Source organism: Drosophila gunungcola (assembly GCF_025200985.1).
Source record: "Drosophila gunungcola strain Sukarami chromosome 3L unlocalized genomic scaffold, Dgunungcola_SK_2 000005F, whole genome shotgun sequence".
Classification (NCBI taxonomy): domain Eukaryota; kingdom Metazoa; phylum Arthropoda; class Insecta; order Diptera; family Drosophilidae; genus Drosophila; species Drosophila gunungcola.
The window spans coordinates 1,707,606-1,725,621 of record NW_026453180.1 but is presented as its reverse complement, the minus strand read 5'-3'; the positions used below and the strand labels follow the sequence as shown (position 1 = coordinate 1,725,621).

Sequence of the window (18,016 nt, the reverse complement as noted above, 5' to 3'; positions counted from 1 at the left end):
TTCTATTTTTCATTTGTGCTTTTCTCATTTTATTTTTTTGCCAGCCAGTTTTCATATGTGGCCCATTGAACAACATGTTGCTAGGGCCATTTCCGGCATTGGATTCTTGAAAACATGTTGCTATGAAGTGCAAAAATAACAAAAATAAGTAAATATATATTGTCGTTATTTATGAGTGCGTTTAACCTAAATATAATATTACATAAAAAATCTTCTAATTTAATTTTGATGTCGCTCAGGCTGTGGTTTTTGTTGATATTCACTTGAATTCTTCGAATTCTAAAGTAAATAAATATTTTAAAGTTATTATAAAGTCATTTAAATTGAGTTTAACTTTTAAAAATTGAGTTAATACTTAAATTGCATCCAAAAGATAAGTAACTCTAAATTAAATTTATAAAGTAGTAGTAGTAGATAGTTGCAATTCATCAAAATACATATTTTTCTTGGATACGCCATAAGTAAAGATTAACTTTAAGTATTAATTATTCCCGGCTAATTTATTACATTTCCGTTTTTCATTTTAATGACCCAACATTTGTTTTTGAATCGTATATGCTGTCAATTAGTCTGAACAAATATTTTGTTGTATCCCATAATTCATTATTAATGATTTGTTTAACTTAGAAATATTTAATAAGTAAAGTAACGCTAATTTCATACCGCTCTCAGATGTATTTGATATTTTTACTAATTGTAATTGAAGTAATTCAATTATAATGTATAAATACAATAAATGTATTTTTATAAATAATGTGTTAATGAATTATTTAAATAACCGTTAATAAACATTAATTTAGAAAGGTTTAATTGAGTTGTTTGTGTATGGTTAGGTTTACAAAATAAAGCTATTTGACAGCAAATAGTATTATCTTTTTATTGTTTATTATTATACAGTGTTGGCAAAATTGTGTAACACTACAAGTGTAGTAACAACAAAAATATTTTCAAAATAAATTTAATGAAGATACTTTTCCAAAGAATAAAGAATTAATTAAAAACTTGTTTTATTTATGAAGTCGGTTAGTTTTATATTTGGAAAACTAGGATGTGGGAAATCCAAATGGTGTACGTGATTTTGTTTTCCATTAGTATTTACATTATTAAAATTATACATTTTTATGCAATTCAATAAATTTAAACACGTATAATTTTTAGTGGTAAGTCGGTTCCTACTTAGTTCAGTTAGTAAAAGTTTTACTTATGTTTAGACTGGTAGACCTTTTACTGGTAGGCCTAATGTAAGGTGTAGGGTGTGGGGCATCCCTGACCTCTTTCAACAAATCACGCAGTGATAACACACACAACACACATGTGTGTGCACAGCGAGCCACACTGAACCACAATTGAGTGGCATTACAGAGAGCGATTACGTGAGCGACATTGAAATCGGATATAGACTCCGAGGCGGCTGAGCTCTTTACGCATGAGCTGAAGGCTGACGTATTTTAATTTCTTTCATTAAACACTTGAGGGCCCCCACAACAGCCAAGTGGTTGTCCCCATCAATTTGATTGGATGTCAACCGCGTTTGATTTTATTGGCTGGCCAAGCTAATGAGCCGCAGACCAACACTCGTTATTAATTATCGATCGCCATATGTCAATGCAAAACACTCGTGTTCTCGCATTAATTTAATTTAATTTTATGGGTTCACAGCACACACAATATGTCGCATTAATGGAAGATCTGTTTCCTCGTTGGGAAATAAAATTATGCTAAGTAATTCTGGGTGATTTCGGCTCTGCCTTTTGCGGCAAGATAGTTCAGGTCAATTAAATTGTAAACGCAATTAAAAAGCCATATCAATCAGCTCGCCTATCGACGATTAGCATACACAAGTTTTTCCAATTATGTGTGTGTCTGTGTGTTTAAGTTCGAATAGTAAATCAACAGAAATGTCTGCTAAGATCACTTCTGTCTGACAAGTTGCCTTTGGTAAGAAATGGCAAGGTGTACAGAAAAAAATTCTCTCATTATAGGTGTGATACTAAAGAACAACTTACCATATTAAATATATAAATAGCAAACCGCCCACATTTAAAGCGAGTAAGGAATTTCATTTATTTACTAGATATAAATAATTAAGTAAGTAATATCTATTTAAATTAGTAATTTAATGAGTAAATGTTTCCAAATTTTCTGTTTTTTGCCTATGGTTACCTACAGTTTGTTTTTGCTTTTATAGGCATAAGGATAATATATAAATAACCATAGATAATCAAAATATATACATATGTTGTGTTTAAATATATAGTATTGATCATGTAGTTTTCATTTATTTTCCCTACTGAAACTCGACTTACTATACTACTTTTAAACTGATTTTACATCAATATATGTATCTCTTCTTTACTTAATTAAATTAATAACGTCATTTATTTGATTTAAAAACGATTACCCATATCTATATTTAAGAAGTTATATACAAGTATATACTATCAACATTGTTTTCGGTGTATGTCTTGGTTTTGTAAAGTGTGTGGTGCAGTTGGGGAGGTAATGGTTGTTGGGCTGTGTAACTGTCTATGGTCTGCACTGATCATTGCTGGGCAAAACAGGTATTTCAAAAGATTATTATCGCTTTTATGGTTTTTATCGTTTTTACAGCATTTTTTTATGTCTTTATGATTGATCTGATGAAGTTTTCAGTTTTTTGTTGACTATTTTTTTCGGGACTAAACTGCTGCTGGTCTTTTACAGCAATTTTTTTTTTTTTAGTGAGAGTGTGGGAGAATTTTGCCAGCCGAAACTAATCTGATGTGATAATTTTAATTTTGATAAATTACTATTGAAAGTGAGCGGCTAATATATGGTAATTTTTTTGTACGTTTAGTACTTTTGGAGTGGATTAGGCGGAAACTGGGTTAGGAACCGAGTTGTTATCTTGGCGGCCCAGCCCAACTCCACCCAGTTCTTAACACACGGCTCATATTTCTGGTTTCTGGACTCGCAACTTCGAATTAATCTGTCAACGGCTATCGACAGCAGATATCTGACCAGCTACCCGGTTACCCTGTGCCCCATATCCACATCCACAGCCACAGCCACATCCACATCCATATGCAGTCACAGATTCAGATGAATTAAACATGAACCGATCCGTGTGGCAGCCACCAAGTTTCGCATTGTTTTCCCTCACCTGTCATAATTCATACTCTCAGGCACATCTAACGAATGCCACCTAGACGTCGGCCTACGAATTCTCAAATGCAAATGCTGAATGCTGAAATATTGATATTGAACGCCTGACTGACGCAGCAGATAAAAGGTGTACCGGAAAAAATAAGGAATAGTTTCTTAAAGATCGACTTAGAAATGGTTTCAATTAAGTAGCAATATTAACAAGAACAAGAGCTTAATTCGGCAAACCAAAGTTTATATACACTTTAAGGTGTTATAAAGAGCAAGTAATTTACAAATCGAATATATATTGATTTAAATGAGTTTTTGTTTTAGTCAACTTACTTATGTTTTTTTACTTTTGCTATATAAATAAGATTATTTTGAGGTATAGGGTCTTTGAGTTATAAATTTTTGTTAAATTTTTATAGTCGTTCCGTGTGTCATTCCAAAAATGATGATATTTTTTCGCATGTAGCCATATGCCAGAACAGCTCCGATAGCGGGGGCAATCGGGCGCAAAAAGTCACAGCCAATAACCCAATTCAATGACTTCGAAACGGAGCGTTTTGAAGGGAGGAGGAAATCGGAGTCGGTCGGACTGAGTGCGCGTTCATTTATCTTTATTAGGAATGGCAATTGGAAACGCTGCAGATAACAGACAAAAGGCAAATGGAGGGTTCCACAAGCGTTGTCAGTATCATTTGTAATATCTCTCCAGTTGATACGCTCATTTAAGTTAGTTATTTATGTAACACACATTTTCTTGTACCAATAAAACAAGATTTCTAAATGGCCGCGGCGCAGCACTTTGCATTTGCACACAATTAAGTGTAATAATTTATGATAAATTGCCATTTAATCAGAAGAATAAAATGTATTTTACAACAGACAATGTCGTGCCGAACCCAAGCAATTTCTTTTTAATTAACAATATGCTAATCGGTGGGGCTCCCTTTTTCAATTTCAGTTTCAGGTTCAGGTTCAAGAAACACTGGAACTAATTTCACAGATTGGCAAAAGAAGGAATTATTATCGGGATTTGTCAATAATAAAAATAATACCCACGAGAAGCTGTCAAGAGTCGATTGCGTATCGAGTATTGGTGTATCGGATATGATTGAACGAATAATTAATGGCCGGGGATTAGCGACAAGTACAAGCCACACTGGATGCTGTACCGCCTCGGGCAGCAAATTAATCAGCATCTGTAGACGAAACGGGTGTGGGTGTCAATGGTAGATGGTGATATACACATAGAGCTGGTTCTGAAAGGAGTTTGTCATAGAGTCAGACAGAAAACAACTCTATCAATCAAGGCCAAAACCGCTGTCGAATTCGATATCCTTGCCAGAAACTGCGGGTTGAACAGAACCACGCACTTATTATTAAATCCATATAACCTGTTCAGCATTAAAGTTCATTGTGGCTATACACACCGTATGCAAAACACCACAGCTGGGGCAAACGAACTGCTCAGCTGGTGTCTAAATATAATCGCGACTAAAATTAGCGTCGATTCATTCAAAAAACAAATTTTTAATATTCATATATGTATAAGCATAACAACATGTCAAAAAACTAAAAGGAAAATGCATTTCCAAAACAGGAAAAAACGACAGCGACACACATTTACGACGCTCGATAAAACCATTTTTAAAAAGAAGACAAATAAAAATTTGAAAGTGTTACAAAACTAGGACAATGATGGCAATTTCCGAATCTACTACTCCTGCTGCACCACCGTCTCCTCCAGATTGCAGAAGACGTTGCGCATCTTGTCCAGATCGGGGGGCGCCGTATCCGGATTCCGGATCCACATGATATAGGCCTGCTTATCGGTGCGTGTGAGAGGCTTAAAGTTGCGCGGATTCTGGGCCTCCTCGTCCTGCAACTTGGAGTTGTATCGCGCATAGAGGAATATCCGGTACCGCCAATTGTCAAATGTCTGCTTCCACTCGGTCACATGCTTCACGGCTCCCTGAGGCACTGCATTCAGTAGATTGGCCAGCTTTAGCCAGTAGGGATCCAGCACGGGATCGTTGCGTCGATGATCGTTGATGAACTGATGCTGCTGCAGGAAGTGCACATACAGCTCCTTCTGCCGCTTGGACATGCGCTCCTTGCGTTCTGTGGGCGAAAAAAAAAAGGTGGGGTTAAATTAACATCATTGTTGTTCATGGCAGTCAGTAAAAAACATGTGAAGCGCATTATTCAAATGTATGATCAAATTAATGCAAATATTATACATTTGATAATGTTGGAATGCGCTTAAATGGTGTTCGTAAACCGAATTTAAAGACATTTGCTTATTTATGGGTTTTGTGATTGCATGCTATACATATTTTCAGCTTTAATCGAAAAACAAAATTATTTTATTATGTGTAGAACACATTTATTTTATGAATTTATTAAAATTGTATTTCACCAGTTAAGGGTCAACAAATTCAAACTATTTATTTTTTTCTTAATTAATTTTGAAAGATACAATGACTCTAAACTCTCATCACATTTAAAGCTCTAATAGTTTCCATATGAAATGTTATGAAATCGCAGCTTAATATGCATTTTTTAAAGTCATAAAAGTGGGGTTAAAATCTGTTAAACCAGTTTTTATTATAAAATTAAAAGTGCCGAAAAATGTATGAAAAGTGTGAATTCCCTAAACTTTAGAGCAATAATTTATACTATAAAAGCAATTTTTAAAAATATTAAGCCCCAAGCTAAGAACTTTAATTGTAAGATGACTATTTTTAAGACCTTTATACACCCAACAATTTTAAGACATTAAACACAACTACCAGACAAATCGAATGTGTGTTTTAATTGGACTTGCAAATACTATATGAAAAGCAATATTTCATACTGTCAAAGATGTACAAATAAAAAACCCAAATCGAAGAGCTTTATTAGTTGGGTAATTGTTATTTTTAAGACTTCACAACAGCCAACAAGTGCCTGTTAAGTCTTTAGCGAGTCACTAATTTTATGGGTAGTATAATGTTTACGAGGATCACTTACGTCGAATGTTATTTGTGGTAGTCGTGCCCATGGCCATGTTGACTCCATGTTGCTGCTGCGGATGTTGTTGCTGCTGCTGTTGCTGGTGTTCGTGCTGCTGCTGCTGCAGGAGGGCCAAATGCTGGTGCTGCTGTTGCAAATGCTGATGTTGCTGCTGCTGCTGGATCATGTACTCGTGCTGGATGCGCTCCTGCAACAGTTGCTGTTGCTCCTCCTCGTGTTGTTGCTGCTGCTGCTGCAGATGCTGCTGGGGATGCGAGTTGGGCGGCGGTGCGAGTGGCAAAGCCGCAGGCAAAGGCAAAGGCGGTGGTGGAAGCGGCTGCGAGTGCGGCGAATCGGGCAGCTCATCCTGCGTATCATAGTCCATTTTGGGAGAGCAGGCCTCGTAGGCGGGCATGCCCAAGTCCACGGAGGCAGCTCCACTGCTGGCCTTATCGATCCGGTACTTTATGTTCTCCTCATGCTCGTACTCATGATCGTGATCGTGCTCCTCATCCTCGCAAGCCGGCAAAGTCATCAGCGGAGTGGGCGCAGACTCCAAGACATTGCTACTAGGCTGGCACAGATTGGTGGGCTCCTCGGGCGTCGGCGAGTCGTTGAGCATTTTCGGGTCCGCACAGCGGCACTGGCGGTTCAGCACATAGGTGTCCATGGCCACATCGTACACTGCAATAACACAAATACATTATCTAATAAGTAAACATAGCTTTCTGATACAGAATATATCTTAAAACTAATCTTAAAGAACATCTCAAACGCAATTTCTTTATCTTAAATCATATTGTATTTCTCGCTTAGCACTAGTTAAAGTACAAATTAACAGTTTTATCTTTTGCACTTTGATCCCGGATTCAGTAGTCGTAGTTGTTCGTTGTGGTGGTGGTCTCGTCCAGCGGCACAAACATGTCCATTTTCTCATAGTCCTGCGGCGCTATGTGCTTGTGGCTGGTCCACATGGCGTATGCTTTCTGGTCGGTGGCTGTCAGTGGCTTAAAGTTCTTCGGATCACTGGTCTCCGACATGCTCAGCTTGGAATTGTAGCGCGTGTACATGAAGATGCGATAACGCCAGGCATCGAAGGTCTGCTTCCAGTCCTCCACATTCTTTACAGCTCCCTGGGGCACACTGTTGAGCATGTGGGCCAGTTTGGCCCACAGCGGTTCGGTGAGGCCATCGTGGCGTCGATGGTTCGACAGCATGCAGGGATTATCTTCGAAAAACTTGACATACAGCTCTTTTTGGTCCTTGGACATGCGCTCGCCACGTTCTTAAAGAAAAGATTTTGGGAATTAGGTAAGGATAAGGCACGCGGGAGCAAAGACCACTTCTCACTTCTAAAACGACTCATAAGACCCGGCGTATAGGGCGACTGTTGGCTGGGATTGGGCGCGTTCATCGGTGGCAAAGGGTGCGTGTAGCTGGGGAAGATCTGCTGACCCGGCAGAAGCTGCTGTTGCTGATGCTGCTGCTGTTGGGCCTGGGCATGCTGCTGCTGCTCCTGGCGAGCCAGAAATCTGGAGGCACGCTGCAGACGCTCCACCTCCGACTCAGACTCCGCCTTGGGTATGATGTCCATGGGATCAATGGATTGGGTCAGCGATTCGGGCGTCCGTTCCGAGTAGGCCGGACCCAGGCGCAGTTTGTGGCTATTGTCCGTTGGTTCCGATCCCGAATTGTTGCCCTGCTGCTCTAGCGGCGAGTCCACACCCTCGGCGCTGCTCATGCCTAGCGCCGGGGAATTGGGCTGCGAACCGGGCACATATTCGTGGGCATGGTGCGAGGCACTTTCGTTGGACCGCTGCGGCAGTGGGACATGGATGTGCTGGTGCTGATGCTGGTGCGGATGGGGGTGCAGGTGCTGCTGCTGCTGCTTCAGGGCCGCCATCGAGCAGGAGGGCTCGTAGGATAGCAGCTCCTTGGCGTGATTGTCGTCCAGAGCTGCAAAAGGGAGCATTTTACAATTTGGGTTTTATTACAGATGGCAATCGCAGAGACTTACAAGCGAAGAGCACACAATGGATCTAAGAAATGAGCTACAAAACTCCGGAATTCCAAACAGTCAATCACAAACGCTTAAACGCTAATTCAAAACGCGACTTAGCCGAGTGTAACTTAAACGCTATTTACCTTGACTGATCTCTATAACGAAGTTGGTGAGGTCGTGCCTTTGAGCCAAATAGTGCAGCAACAGTTCGTCCGGAATATTAAAGCCGATCTTCTTGTTCCGGAACTCAAAGTTGTAGATCCCAAAGGCGGCGCGAACTGAGGATGATTGAGATATAAACTTTAGTTGTGTTCCAATGCTTTTGAGACACCTTTTCAGTTTGGAGGGGCTCCATTTGGGTGCAGCCCCCCTGCCCCCTTCCACCACTGCGCTTACCCACGTTCTTCAGGTCCCATATGTTCAGGTTACGGTTCTCCTCGGGCACTCCGATCATCAGCAGCTTCTTTGTGTCGCGAAACTGAAACGGAATTATAATCCCCGATCGCAGCACCATTTTTAAATGCGCCCACACCACACGCGATTTACTACAAAAATTTTCACAGATTTCTCACGTCCGCTTTGTGCCTATCGTCCGTAATTGTTTTGGTCTCCGTCCATTCTTGTTCGTAAACAGGGAACTAGTTCGCTGGGCAGCGGCAGTCTGGTCACACCGCTGCTAGTTCCGCGAACTATAATGGAACTAGTTAATATTATAACTACAAAAACATGAAAAATGGCTTGTTTCCTATTCGTGACTCTTTTTTAAGCTAACAAAACACGTTATTTTAATCTCAATTATTCGCAATTTCTTTTTTCGAATATTTTCTAAATAGTCATATATATACTTACGTTTATTTAACAGTAGCCAGTAAATAACATAAAATGGCTAACAAATAAATAAATAAATAATTAAAAACTAAAAATGGTTAACTATTTTTGTACATTTTTTACTCATCTTGTGTCAGATGTAACAAAAGCTTAAGCCATATTTGCTATGTTTAAATATTCTACTACTATTCCAAAAATCGTATATCTTTTATAATTTAGTTATATGTATACTTACCCGAACCCATTACGGTTATAAGCCGAAAAACATTTAACATATTTCTAAAATTTAAAATAATGGCGAATTGATCTAGACACTATTAAAGATGCACCCCTTTAATATGTGGTCATACATTTTTGTATTTTAAAAGAACCGTTTTAAACTAGCTAACGATTAAACAGGTCAGAAAATGAACCTATTAAAAAGATTTTTGGTGGTAATGATAACAAAAAAAAACAATTAAATAGGTATAGAAGCTTTTAAATGTATGCCATTATCAAACTAGCTTTAAATTTACAAATTTAAGGGCTCTAGAGTACAGTTTTGGGTCACCTTCCTGAAAACCAACGGAAATTAGGAATTGGACAAACTAGTTCCGAGGACTTCTCTTGGAACTGATTTTGTCTAGTATTTTTTAATGACCCAGCTGCGGTCACACTGTTAGTCAGATTTCTAAAAAAACAAACCAAAACAAAAGGAATCACAGTAATCCCAGCCAGAAATCATAAAATTTAAGCACCAACTAATCCCAAATTTTATAGGATAACTTTATACGAAAAGAGAGCCACTTACCCGCCTCCAAAATGCTTGAGAACTGTCAACGGCATCATATGCTCCTTGGACTGGGAGCACTGACGATGGTCACCATCCTTGTCCTCTTCGTGGAATCGCGATATGCGGCCGAAGGACCTCGCCGCCGGGAGCCACAGTTCGTCATTGAGGACAACTCGACGTGCTGGCGCAACGAGAAGTACCATGTGGTGCAGGAGTGTCACCCTTGCTCGGAATTCGACATAGTCAGCCGGAGCCTGGGCGTCTGCATCCACACGCACTACAAGGAGGTGCTGCGCTGCCAAAGTGGCGAAATAGTGACCAGGAGCTGCGACCGGGTGGCACTCATCGAGCAGATGAACTTCCTGAAATTCGAAGTCCTCTGCTTGGTCATCGGATTACTGAGCTACCTGGTTAGCTACGCGCGGGATCGAATCCTGTCCAGGCGCAACTACATGCGGATCGAACGACAACTAAACCGAGTGCAATAACCCACAGCTCAACCATTCCCAAGTGATACTCATTGATCGTACGGAAGGACATTATTTAATTTAGTTTAAGTACATACACTCTGGAAATACCATGTTAAAATTCATTTGCTAATACTAGGGGGTTTTCGATATTGCATGCTGGGTGGAATGCGCGTTTTCTGGGAGACAAAACACAATTCGGTGCTTAATAATATGCATAACATTTTGATTCGGTAATAACAATCGGTCCTGTATCTATTATAGCCAAGCAAAATTGGAGGAATCGGAATAGAAGCAAAAAGAACATAAGTATTCTTTTGATATAAAGAAGAATTCCGATGCCACCAAGCTTGCCAGTATAAAGAAACAGCGTTAAAGATTCAGCTGCCTGGAATGTTTCGATTCATACTCTCGTATCAATTCTAATTTCGCCAGTCGGGAATCAGATCCGGTTCAGCTCCCTTGGAGGCAGTGGGCGGCATCGAAGGCGGTGCAGCTGTGGGCAAGGCTGGTGGCGATGGCTGCGCATCGAGGGTCTCCTCGCTAGTTGTGCTCGCATTGCTGCAGGCCTTCAACGAGTTGTCCGTCATGGGCAGCGGTTTGGCCACTCCAATGCGCACCACTCCCTTGGAGGCACCCTTCAAGGCCTGCACAGCCTGGTCCAGCGAGGCGTTCTCCAGATTGATGGAGTTAACGAACAGCAAACGATCGCCGGGAATAAGGCGTCCATCCAGTTGAGCCACTCCGCCGGGCACCAAAGAACGGATAACAATCAGGGTGTCATTGGGATCCAGCGGATCTTGATAGTCCAGTATGGAAAAGCCCAGGCCGCGATCGCCTTTCACCAGTTCGATGATTTGCGGTTGCGATGACCACATGGCCAGCCCGGTCAGCGGCTCCAGGGAACGCGACTTGAGCTTGCTAAAGGAGGCGGCGGCAGCAGCCACAGAATCGCAATCGCCAACGGAGCCAGCGGTGGCCAGACTTCCATCCGATTTGGCCTTCACCAGGCGATCGGTGGCGGGCAGAAGGTTCTCAAAGTTGTTGCTCAGCTTTTTCAGGGTGTCATCGGAGAAGGGCAGCAGCGAGGTGTTCCTATTACGGCCGCATACCATGCGCACGTCCAGCGGCAGTTCCTTGAGAATGGCCACCACCTCCAGGTGGTTCATGCCCAGCAATCGCTCGCCGTTCACCTCCAGCAGTTCGTCTCCAGAGCGGAGTACTCCATTAACGCCAACGGGTCCGTCGGGCAAAATGGAGCGTATATAGTGATGCGGTCGCACTTCCCGTCCACCCTCCACGTCCACGGTGCCCTCCAAAGAGATGCCCAAACCGCCAACGGCGAACTTCTTGATCTGGGCCACAATCACCTCGACATCAGGGCCCACAATCTTCTGCCACTTGCGAATGATCTCGGTCTCCGCATCGTCGGAGAGCTCGGGATCGGTGTAATACTTGTGACGGGTGATCACACCGCTGTTTTTGGCCTGGGAAAAAGGAATTTTTCGATTAGAATGCCTTGGCAATGAGTATCTCATCACTCACCTCTGTTTTATCCACCAGGGGAACAACTTCAGTGGGTATGATCTTCGTGGAACCATCCAGAGAGTCCCGTACTGCCACCAATTGTTTACCCGCTCCGAAGGAGCTCAGTGTGGTGGTGGTCATTGTGGTAACCGACGGCGGAGTGGTCATAAAGGCTTCCGGTGCCGGCAGTGCCTCCTCTTCCAGCTCACGGGTTATGCTGCGCGACGGCGTTGTGGTGGCCGAGGATGTCGTGGCCACTGGCGTGGGCAGGGGAGCCCTTGAAGGCGTTCCAGGAGCGCTGGATGGAAGCTTGTCGTTGGCAGCAATTGCCTGCTGCAGTTGCTCGAATTTAGGTCCACGAAGGTAGCGTTCCAAGCGGAGATTCACCACCTGACCGGATTTCTTTAGCAGTTCGACGGCCTGGTGATTGGAGTAGCCCTGCAGCGACTGGCCGTCCACTTCGATGATGCGATCGTTGACTCGGATGCGGCCACTCAGGTCTGCTGCCGATCCCGGCGAAACGCTCTTCACGAAAATGCCCGACAACTCCTCCTTCTCGCAAACATAGCCGGCAATGGTGATGCCCAGACCGTTGGCGTCCTTCTTCAGCTCCACCTGCAGCTTCTCCGTCTCGGGCAGAGCCAGCAGCTCCTCGAGGTCGATGTTGGGGTCAATCAGCATGGAGGTCTCACCGCGATACACAAAGCGATCATCTTCCGTGGTGGTCTGCGGTGTGGAGGCCGTGGAGCTCTCGCCAAAGATCTCCGGGTAGCCGGTGGAGATAAGGTACCGCTCCAGCTCGGCGGGATCGACCAAAACGCGCGTGGGCACCACAGCAGTGCCGGGTTCCAGGGCATACTGGGGCGTGGGCAGATTCTGCTCGACGGGACGGGCCACCACCAGACGGACGTGGGTTCCAGACTGCCTGAGCACGGCGGCTACCTGTTCGGAGACCATTTCGTGCAGGTTGACGTCTCCAATCTGCAGGATGTGATCCCCCGAGCGTAGGCGTCCATCTCTATCGGCCACACCACCGGGCAGAATGGTCTTCACAATCACGCCCGAGTTGCGGGCTCCAATGATGCCGAATCCCAGCCCGGTACCGTCGTTGACCAGTTCGATGGCCTGGATTTGGGCGTAGTCCGTGGCGTACAGATCGGCCAGGCCAGCAGCTCCCTTGGAGTTCTGGCTCAGCGGACGCGGCTCCTCGCCCGACTTGTCCGGACTTCCGCCAGGCGAGGAATGGGAGTGCAAGGAGCGCTGGTCATCAAAGTCGTACATCACCTCGCCGCCATTCAGGCTGAGCACAAGATTGCCGGCCACATCGATGTCGAAGTCGTTGGGCAACATGGACGGGTGCTGGGCCAGCTGGGCATTGAGCTCGGAGAGCGAGTCCTGCACGTGGACGATGGTGCGGAAGACGGGGTCCTGCAGGATGCCCAGAATGGTGTTGAGGCTCTCGGCCGTCTGCATTTGCAGTTTGGGGTCATCGGACTCGTCGATGCCCTTCTTCACAGCCTCGATTTGCTGTAGGGCGCTGGAAATGTCCGCGCTGAGGTGCATCTTGTGGCAGTGTGTGTGTGTTCCAATGACCAGTGGAGCGTGGTTCCACTTCCGCTGCTGGCGTTTCTATACGGACTTTTTGGGTGGGGGCGTTGTGGCGTTGGCACACTTTCGTGGTAATCGGATTTGCACTCGAAGTGGAGCAGCTCCGGATCAGTTACTGCCTCCAATGGATGACGCGAGGTGTTCGCCCTCCTTTTGGTCTATTTTCGGTGGCCACTTGCTGTGCAATTGATTTTTAATTATCTCTTTTATCTTTCAAATGCATTTTCTTTTTTCGCTGAACAGCTGTTGGCCAGAGTTGCCATACGTTTACGACTTTGATTGTTTCATCGATAAATAATCAATTTTTCTTTCGCAGAGGCTGCCAACTTGTCTTGTAAGTTTCAATTTGATCGTTAAATTAAATTTTAATCTAAACAGTTTACAAAAAAAAAACTACTATTAGGTTTTTGAATATACATTTTTTTCTCTTGTTTCCTTTTAAAAAAATTGTTAACGTTAAAGGTAATTTTATATTAAAAACGTTTCAGGTCGTAGTAAATAAATACAGAAAACATTGAATTCCCTATGTCTAATAAATTAAGACTTAAATTTGAACGCAAAATTTGAATTTATTTGTGAGGTACGCCAAATTGTAAGTGTTCTTAATGCGGAATAACAATAAAAAGATTTTTATTAAGCCATGTACCGTTCCTCCTCCTCCTCCAGCTCAATTTCCAGCTTGCGGAATTCACGGAAAAACTCTCGAGTCATTTGTTTCATACGTGGCGTCAAATACTTGGGGAAAATATCTAAAGGAAAAACCATTAACAAACTTTAAAACGCCCAAAAAATAGAAAACACACAATTAAATTCTATGATGAGATCCCCGAACTGCTCCACCTTTTTGTTGGCCTCTTTGATGGCTGTAACTGCGTCCAGGTTTCGGCATTTGGGCAGTCCCTCGAGGGGGATGACCCTGGTGTAGCCCGGCTGCACTACGTCCGTGATGACCACCTTCAACTGGCGCCTATCCAGAGTGTCTATAAAAAACGTGAAGCCTGTGAAGGCCTGAGACAAGTCAATGGCATGCCTGTAGACCAGATCATGCTGGTTCCTCCTCTCGAAACTTGGATGAGCCTTATCGGCGGCTATGAAGATTATGTCGCCAGGAATGGTGGCCGGATAGCGATCGCCCTCCTCCTTGAAGCAGAAACGAGTTCCCGCCGTTGTTCCCGGGGCAATGTTTAGCTTTAGGGTGTGCTTGCGCTTCTCCAGCCGCGACTCCTTGGCGTCCACGATCTCCTGGCGCCACACATTCATCAGCTTCACACAGCCAGTGCGCACTTCCTCCAACGAGAGCTCAATTATTCTCTCCGTGCTGGAGTCCTTGGAACGCACTCCAATCCCGTGCTGCCTGGTGGCATACAAGCTGGGCGGATTGGCAATGGCATCGATCACATTGGCATAGGGTGAGTAGCTGCCGAAGACCGCCTGATAGACCCTCATGTGGTCACCATCGTATTGATATGGCGGAAAGTAGCCATTCGGCAGCATTACTCCCTCGAAGAGGCCGGCCTCGCCAAAGCGATCGTAGATGGCCCTATACAGATCGTTGCCCAGCACATCGAAGGCCATGTTGATGTAGGCCCACTGTCTGGGCTCGCCCATGGGCGAGAGATGCGTGAGTCGACCCTCCTGGGCCAGCGGCACGAAGTCCTGCTCGTCCTTCTTGTCGCGATGCGGACAGAGGCGAATGGCCAGCCGGCGATAGGCCAGTGTGATCTGCTCCTTGGTGGCTCCCCTCGGCTGGTCCAACACCGCATAGTAGTCCAGCTCCGGGCGATTCATTGTGGCTACTCGAATATTAACGAACGATATAAATTACTGACAATGTGGTGTTTACAGAGTTTGACATATTGCTGAGAATTTAGCTGACTTTATTCAAATTATATACAAAAACTCAACTGAAGCGCGCGGGGATCTGGTTGTGGATGAAATATGCATTATATGGACAGTAGTACATTAAGATTAGAGCTATGGTGTAGATAGAAAAGTAGCGGCGATCAGTCAACGTCCTCGGTGCTGACGCCAGTGTAGATGGGCTCCTCCTTGGCCGCACTCTCTGACTTGGCATCGTCGGTCTTCTCCTTGCCGCCGGCGGCATTTTCTGAGTCCTCCTCCTCGTCGTCGTCGTCGTCCTTCTTGTCGACGCCCTCCAGGTCAGCGGCATTGGGCACCCAGAGGCCAGAGTCCACGCAACGCTTCATGTGCAGCTTGGCCACGTCCACGGGCATGGCGGCGATGGTCTTCTGCAGCAGTTCCACGTCGCGGGATTCGAAACAGGCCTTCAGTTCCTATAAGAAAGAATGAACGGGAGTTAGTTGAGTTTATATCAGTGATATCTTCATCTTACATCAGGTAGGGATTCAAAGACATCGGCTGGATCAAGGCCACCGGGGCCGATTCGCTCCTTCCGCTCCTCCTCCTCGGCCTGGGCTATCGCCTCTTGGATCTTCTCCTGCGCCCGCTTCTGGATGCGCCCCTTGAAACCTGCAATTTCGCTCTCAAACTGCGCCTTGTACTCGGGCTGACAGTGCTGGATCTTGGAGAAGAAGGAGTTGACGCAGGCACGCGGATCCACGTCAAGCTGCTTGGCCAACTCCAGGATGTACTGCATGCAGATGCACTGATGCGCCACATGGGCCATCAGCTCGTGCTTTTCCTCCATTTCCAGGTTGATGGACCAGATGACCAGGTAGTTGGCCGTCTCCTCGCCCACCAGCTGCATGTGCTCTTGCAGAAATCGTTTGGAGTCGTCGTACTTCCTCAGCATGCCGTATTGCTTGCACAGCTTCTCGTTCTCCTTGACGAACTGCTTCATGCGCTGCTCGCGCTCCTCCTCCGAGAGATTCTCGTCTGGTTTACGGCCAGCCTTCTTGTTGATCACCGTCTTCTCGAAGCCGGGCTTACTGATGGTGTCCACGTTCCAAGGCGTCTTCTTCTCCTTCTTTATCATTTCGCTCTCGATGCGATCTAGTTCTTTTCCCTCGGCCTCGATCTTCTCCAGCTCTTTCTGCGGGGGGGGGGGTGTAATAGGTAGTAATAATGAGTATAAATTTGCTGTTCCTATCGCTATTAAGATTATGATAAATATGTATTTCTACATTGATAGGTAGTCTAAGATCCTAACCAAAATTTATACTGTTCAGCTTTACTTACAAATATTACAATATTAAATAGGGCGAAATAAGAGAAATTTGTAGAATAATATATAAATAATACATAAAGTATTTCTTTTGGCTCGGTTATATATGTAAATCTGATCCCCTCAAGAATTAAGAAATTTCAGCTAAGGCAATCTGTCAACAAGTCAACAATACAATTAGCTACACCTGAATTAAGACTTTTACTACGATTTATGTTTCTGATTATACCAGAAACTCCTAACTAAGACTGTCTAGAATTTCACACATGATCCCCTTAAGATTGAAAAGTTCTGATAATTTTCTCTATCAACAAGTCAAGAATATCAATATGACTTTACGGACAATTGACATAATGGACCATGGATTATGTCTCTGTTTGCACCAAGAATTCCTAGCCAAAACAGTCTAGCAACAGGTGAGCAGTTGGTGACCCACCTTCAGAGCCTCCTCGTTTCCGTCCTTCTTGGAGATCCGCTCCTTGACGTCCATGAGCCGGGCCTGGAAGCTCTGGCGCTTCTTCTTGAACTCGTCCTTCTCCATGTCCATCTCCGCCATGCGCTCCACGCGAGCCTGGTGTCGCCAGCGGAACAGGGAAGGCGTGTCAATGTTCGGGTGAGTGTCGTCCTCGTCGTCCGAAATCTGAAAATCAAAGTGAGGAATCACCGGGTGGAATCGGAGTAGCCGATGGACTAGCTCCTGGCGAGGACTTACCTCGATGTTTTTCCACTTGCTGTAGTCCACCATTTTGCTGTTTATTCGCTTCGGTTTTCCTTTAAATGTAAGTGCTGCAGGTTTTTGTTCTTTTTCCGCCGCTTCCTTTTTTTTTGGATTGCTCTGGAAATTAATGTGACCTCGTGACTACTATCGAAAAATACCAACAATCGATAAAAGTAACTATCTCGTGTCAAATGTTTTAAATTATTTATTTTTAAAGAAAACGTTGAATACAAAAGAAATCAATGCTGCCCTCCAATATACTTACTCCCGTTAGTTAAAAAATCGAGGTTCACGAGGTTTGTTTTTAAATGATTTGCTTTTAATGCAAACTAATTTTAACTACCAATGTATTAAATCAAGATAGACCGTTATCTTTTAATTCTAAGCTATATACAATTTTTGAACATAGTTGGTATTGAAAATGTTGTTATTTATAGGTTTTCATTTAGGGCAAAATAAGATTGAAGAATTTTTGTCTTTGGGCTTATATGAGATAACCTAACCGTAATGGTAGGTGATTGTGTGCAATAAATGTATTGAAAAACCAAACATTTTTTTTAAACTTAAAGGCGTTGTTTTAAATATATAAAATAGCTCATATATTAATTAACTTCATCGAATATTTTTTGCTTCAAAATATTTTTTGTTTCAGTCTATGTATTTTATTTTTCAACTAAAAAAATTCTAGTAACAGCTGCGGGTATCGAAATGAATATCAAAAGTGTATAATTGACATATGTCTCGTATGAATTACTTTAATAATTATAAATAAATAATAATATAATAATAATAAAGGTTATTCATACGAGACATTAGTCAGTTA

The 18,016-nt window shown here is 43.6% G+C and overlaps 5 protein-coding genes across 6 annotated transcripts; 1 reads left to right on the top strand and 4 right to left on the bottom strand.

The window, feature by feature from the left end:
- Positions 1–3,691: 3,691 nt before the first annotated feature.
- LOC128259285 (uncharacterized) lies at positions 3,692–8,753 on the bottom strand. 2 transcript variants are annotated; one of them, XM_052991586.1, is made up of 4 exons: positions 8,525–8,753; positions 8,272–8,406; positions 6,145–6,810; positions 3,692–5,253 (listed from the first exon to the last, which is right to left on the bottom strand). In XM_052991586.1, the coding sequence occupies exons 1-4, from the start codon at positions 8,640–8,642 to the stop codon at positions 4,850–4,852; spliced, it is 1,323 nt and encodes a 440-aa protein (XP_052847546.1). In that variant the 5' UTR covers positions 8,643–8,753; the 3' UTR covers positions 3,692–4,849. The 2 variants fall into 2 exon arrangements, with proteins under 2 accessions (XP_052847546.1, XP_052847547.1); XM_052991587.1 differs by lacking the exons at positions 3,692–5,253; positions 6,145–6,810 and adding exons at positions 6,831–7,411; positions 7,477–8,082.
- Positions 8,754–9,603: 850 nt separating this feature from the next.
- On the top strand, positions 9,604–10,328 carry LOC128259164 (protein JTB). Its single transcript, XM_052991366.1, has 2 exons — positions 9,604–9,659; positions 9,716–10,328. Exon 2 carries the CDS (start codon positions 9,758–9,760, stop codon positions 10,214–10,216), a length of 459 nt encoding a protein of 152 aa, XP_052847326.1. The 5' UTR covers positions 9,604–9,659; positions 9,716–9,757; the 3' UTR covers positions 10,217–10,328.
- LOC128259163 (patj homolog) lies at positions 10,256–13,614 on the bottom strand. Its single transcript, XM_052991365.1, has 2 exons — positions 11,741–13,614; positions 10,256–11,682 (listed from the first exon to the last, which is right to left on the bottom strand). Exons 1-2 carry the CDS (start codon positions 13,283–13,285, stop codon positions 10,618–10,620), a joined length of 2,610 nt encoding a protein of 869 aa, XP_052847325.1. The 5' UTR covers positions 13,286–13,614; the 3' UTR covers positions 10,256–10,617.
- A 271-nt stretch (positions 13,615–13,885) lies between these two features.
- LOC128259315 (dnaJ homolog subfamily B member 13) lies at positions 13,886–15,169 on the bottom strand. The gene is made up of 2 exons (XM_052991622.1): positions 14,134–15,169; positions 13,886–14,079 (listed from the first exon to the last, which is right to left on the bottom strand). Exons 1-2 carry the CDS (start codon positions 15,116–15,118, stop codon positions 13,964–13,966), a joined length of 1,101 nt encoding a protein of 366 aa, XP_052847582.1. The 5' UTR covers positions 15,119–15,169; the 3' UTR covers positions 13,886–13,963.
- Positions 15,169–17,339, bottom strand: LOC128259314 (hsp90 co-chaperone Cdc37). Its single transcript, XM_052991620.1, has 4 exons — positions 17,188–17,339; positions 16,912–17,115; positions 15,684–16,343; positions 15,169–15,624 (listed from the first exon to the last, which is right to left on the bottom strand). Exons 1-4 carry the CDS (start codon positions 17,218–17,220, stop codon positions 15,334–15,336), a joined length of 1,188 nt encoding a protein of 395 aa, XP_052847580.1. The 5' UTR covers positions 17,221–17,339; the 3' UTR covers positions 15,169–15,333.
- Positions 17,340–18,016: the final 677 nt, after the last annotated feature.

Bases quoted from the DNA above. Each gene is read 5' to 3' on its own strand.
- LOC128259163 (XM_052991365.1), bottom strand. From the start codon at position 13,285: ATGCACCTCAGCGCGGACATTTCCAGCGCCCTACAGCAAATCGAGGCT. The intron at 11,683-11,740 runs GTGAGTGATGAG...CCTTTTTCCCAG, and splicing joins CCCTGGTGGATAAAACAGAG to GCCAAAAACAGCGGTGTGAT.
- LOC128259164 (XM_052991366.1), top strand. From the start codon at position 9,758: ATGCTTGAGAACTGTCAACGGCATCATATGCTCCTTGGACTGGGAGCA.
- LOC128259285 (XM_052991586.1), bottom strand. From the start codon at position 8,642: ATGGTGCTGCGATCGGGGATTATAATTCCGTTTCAGTTTCGCGACACA. The intron at 8,407-8,524 runs GTAAGCGCAGTG...AATCATCCTCAG, and splicing joins ATGGGACCTGAAGAACGTGG to TTCGCGCCGCCTTTGGGATC. The intron at 5,254-6,144 runs GTAAGTGATCCT...TTTCGCCCACAG, and splicing joins TACCACAAATAACATTCGAC to AACGCAAGGAGCGCATGTCC.
- LOC128259314 (XM_052991620.1), bottom strand. From the start codon at position 17,220: ATGGTGGACTACAGCAAGTGGAAAAACATCGAG. The intron at 17,116-17,187 runs GTAAGTCCTCGC...TTTGATTTTCAG, and splicing joins GCAAGTGGAAAAACATCGAG to ATTTCGGACGACGAGGACGA. The intron at 15,625-15,683 runs GTAAGATGAAGA...TCTTTCTTATAG, and splicing joins TCTTTGAATCCCTACCTGAT to GAACTGAAGGCCTGTTTCGA.
- LOC128259315 (XM_052991622.1), bottom strand. From the start codon at position 15,118: ATGAATCGCCCGGAGCTGGACTACTATGCGGTGTTGGACCAGCCGAGG. The intron at 14,080-14,133 runs GTGTGTTTTCTA...TTTTTCCTTTAG, and splicing joins TCTCATCATAGAATTTAATT to ATATTTTCCCCAAGTATTTG.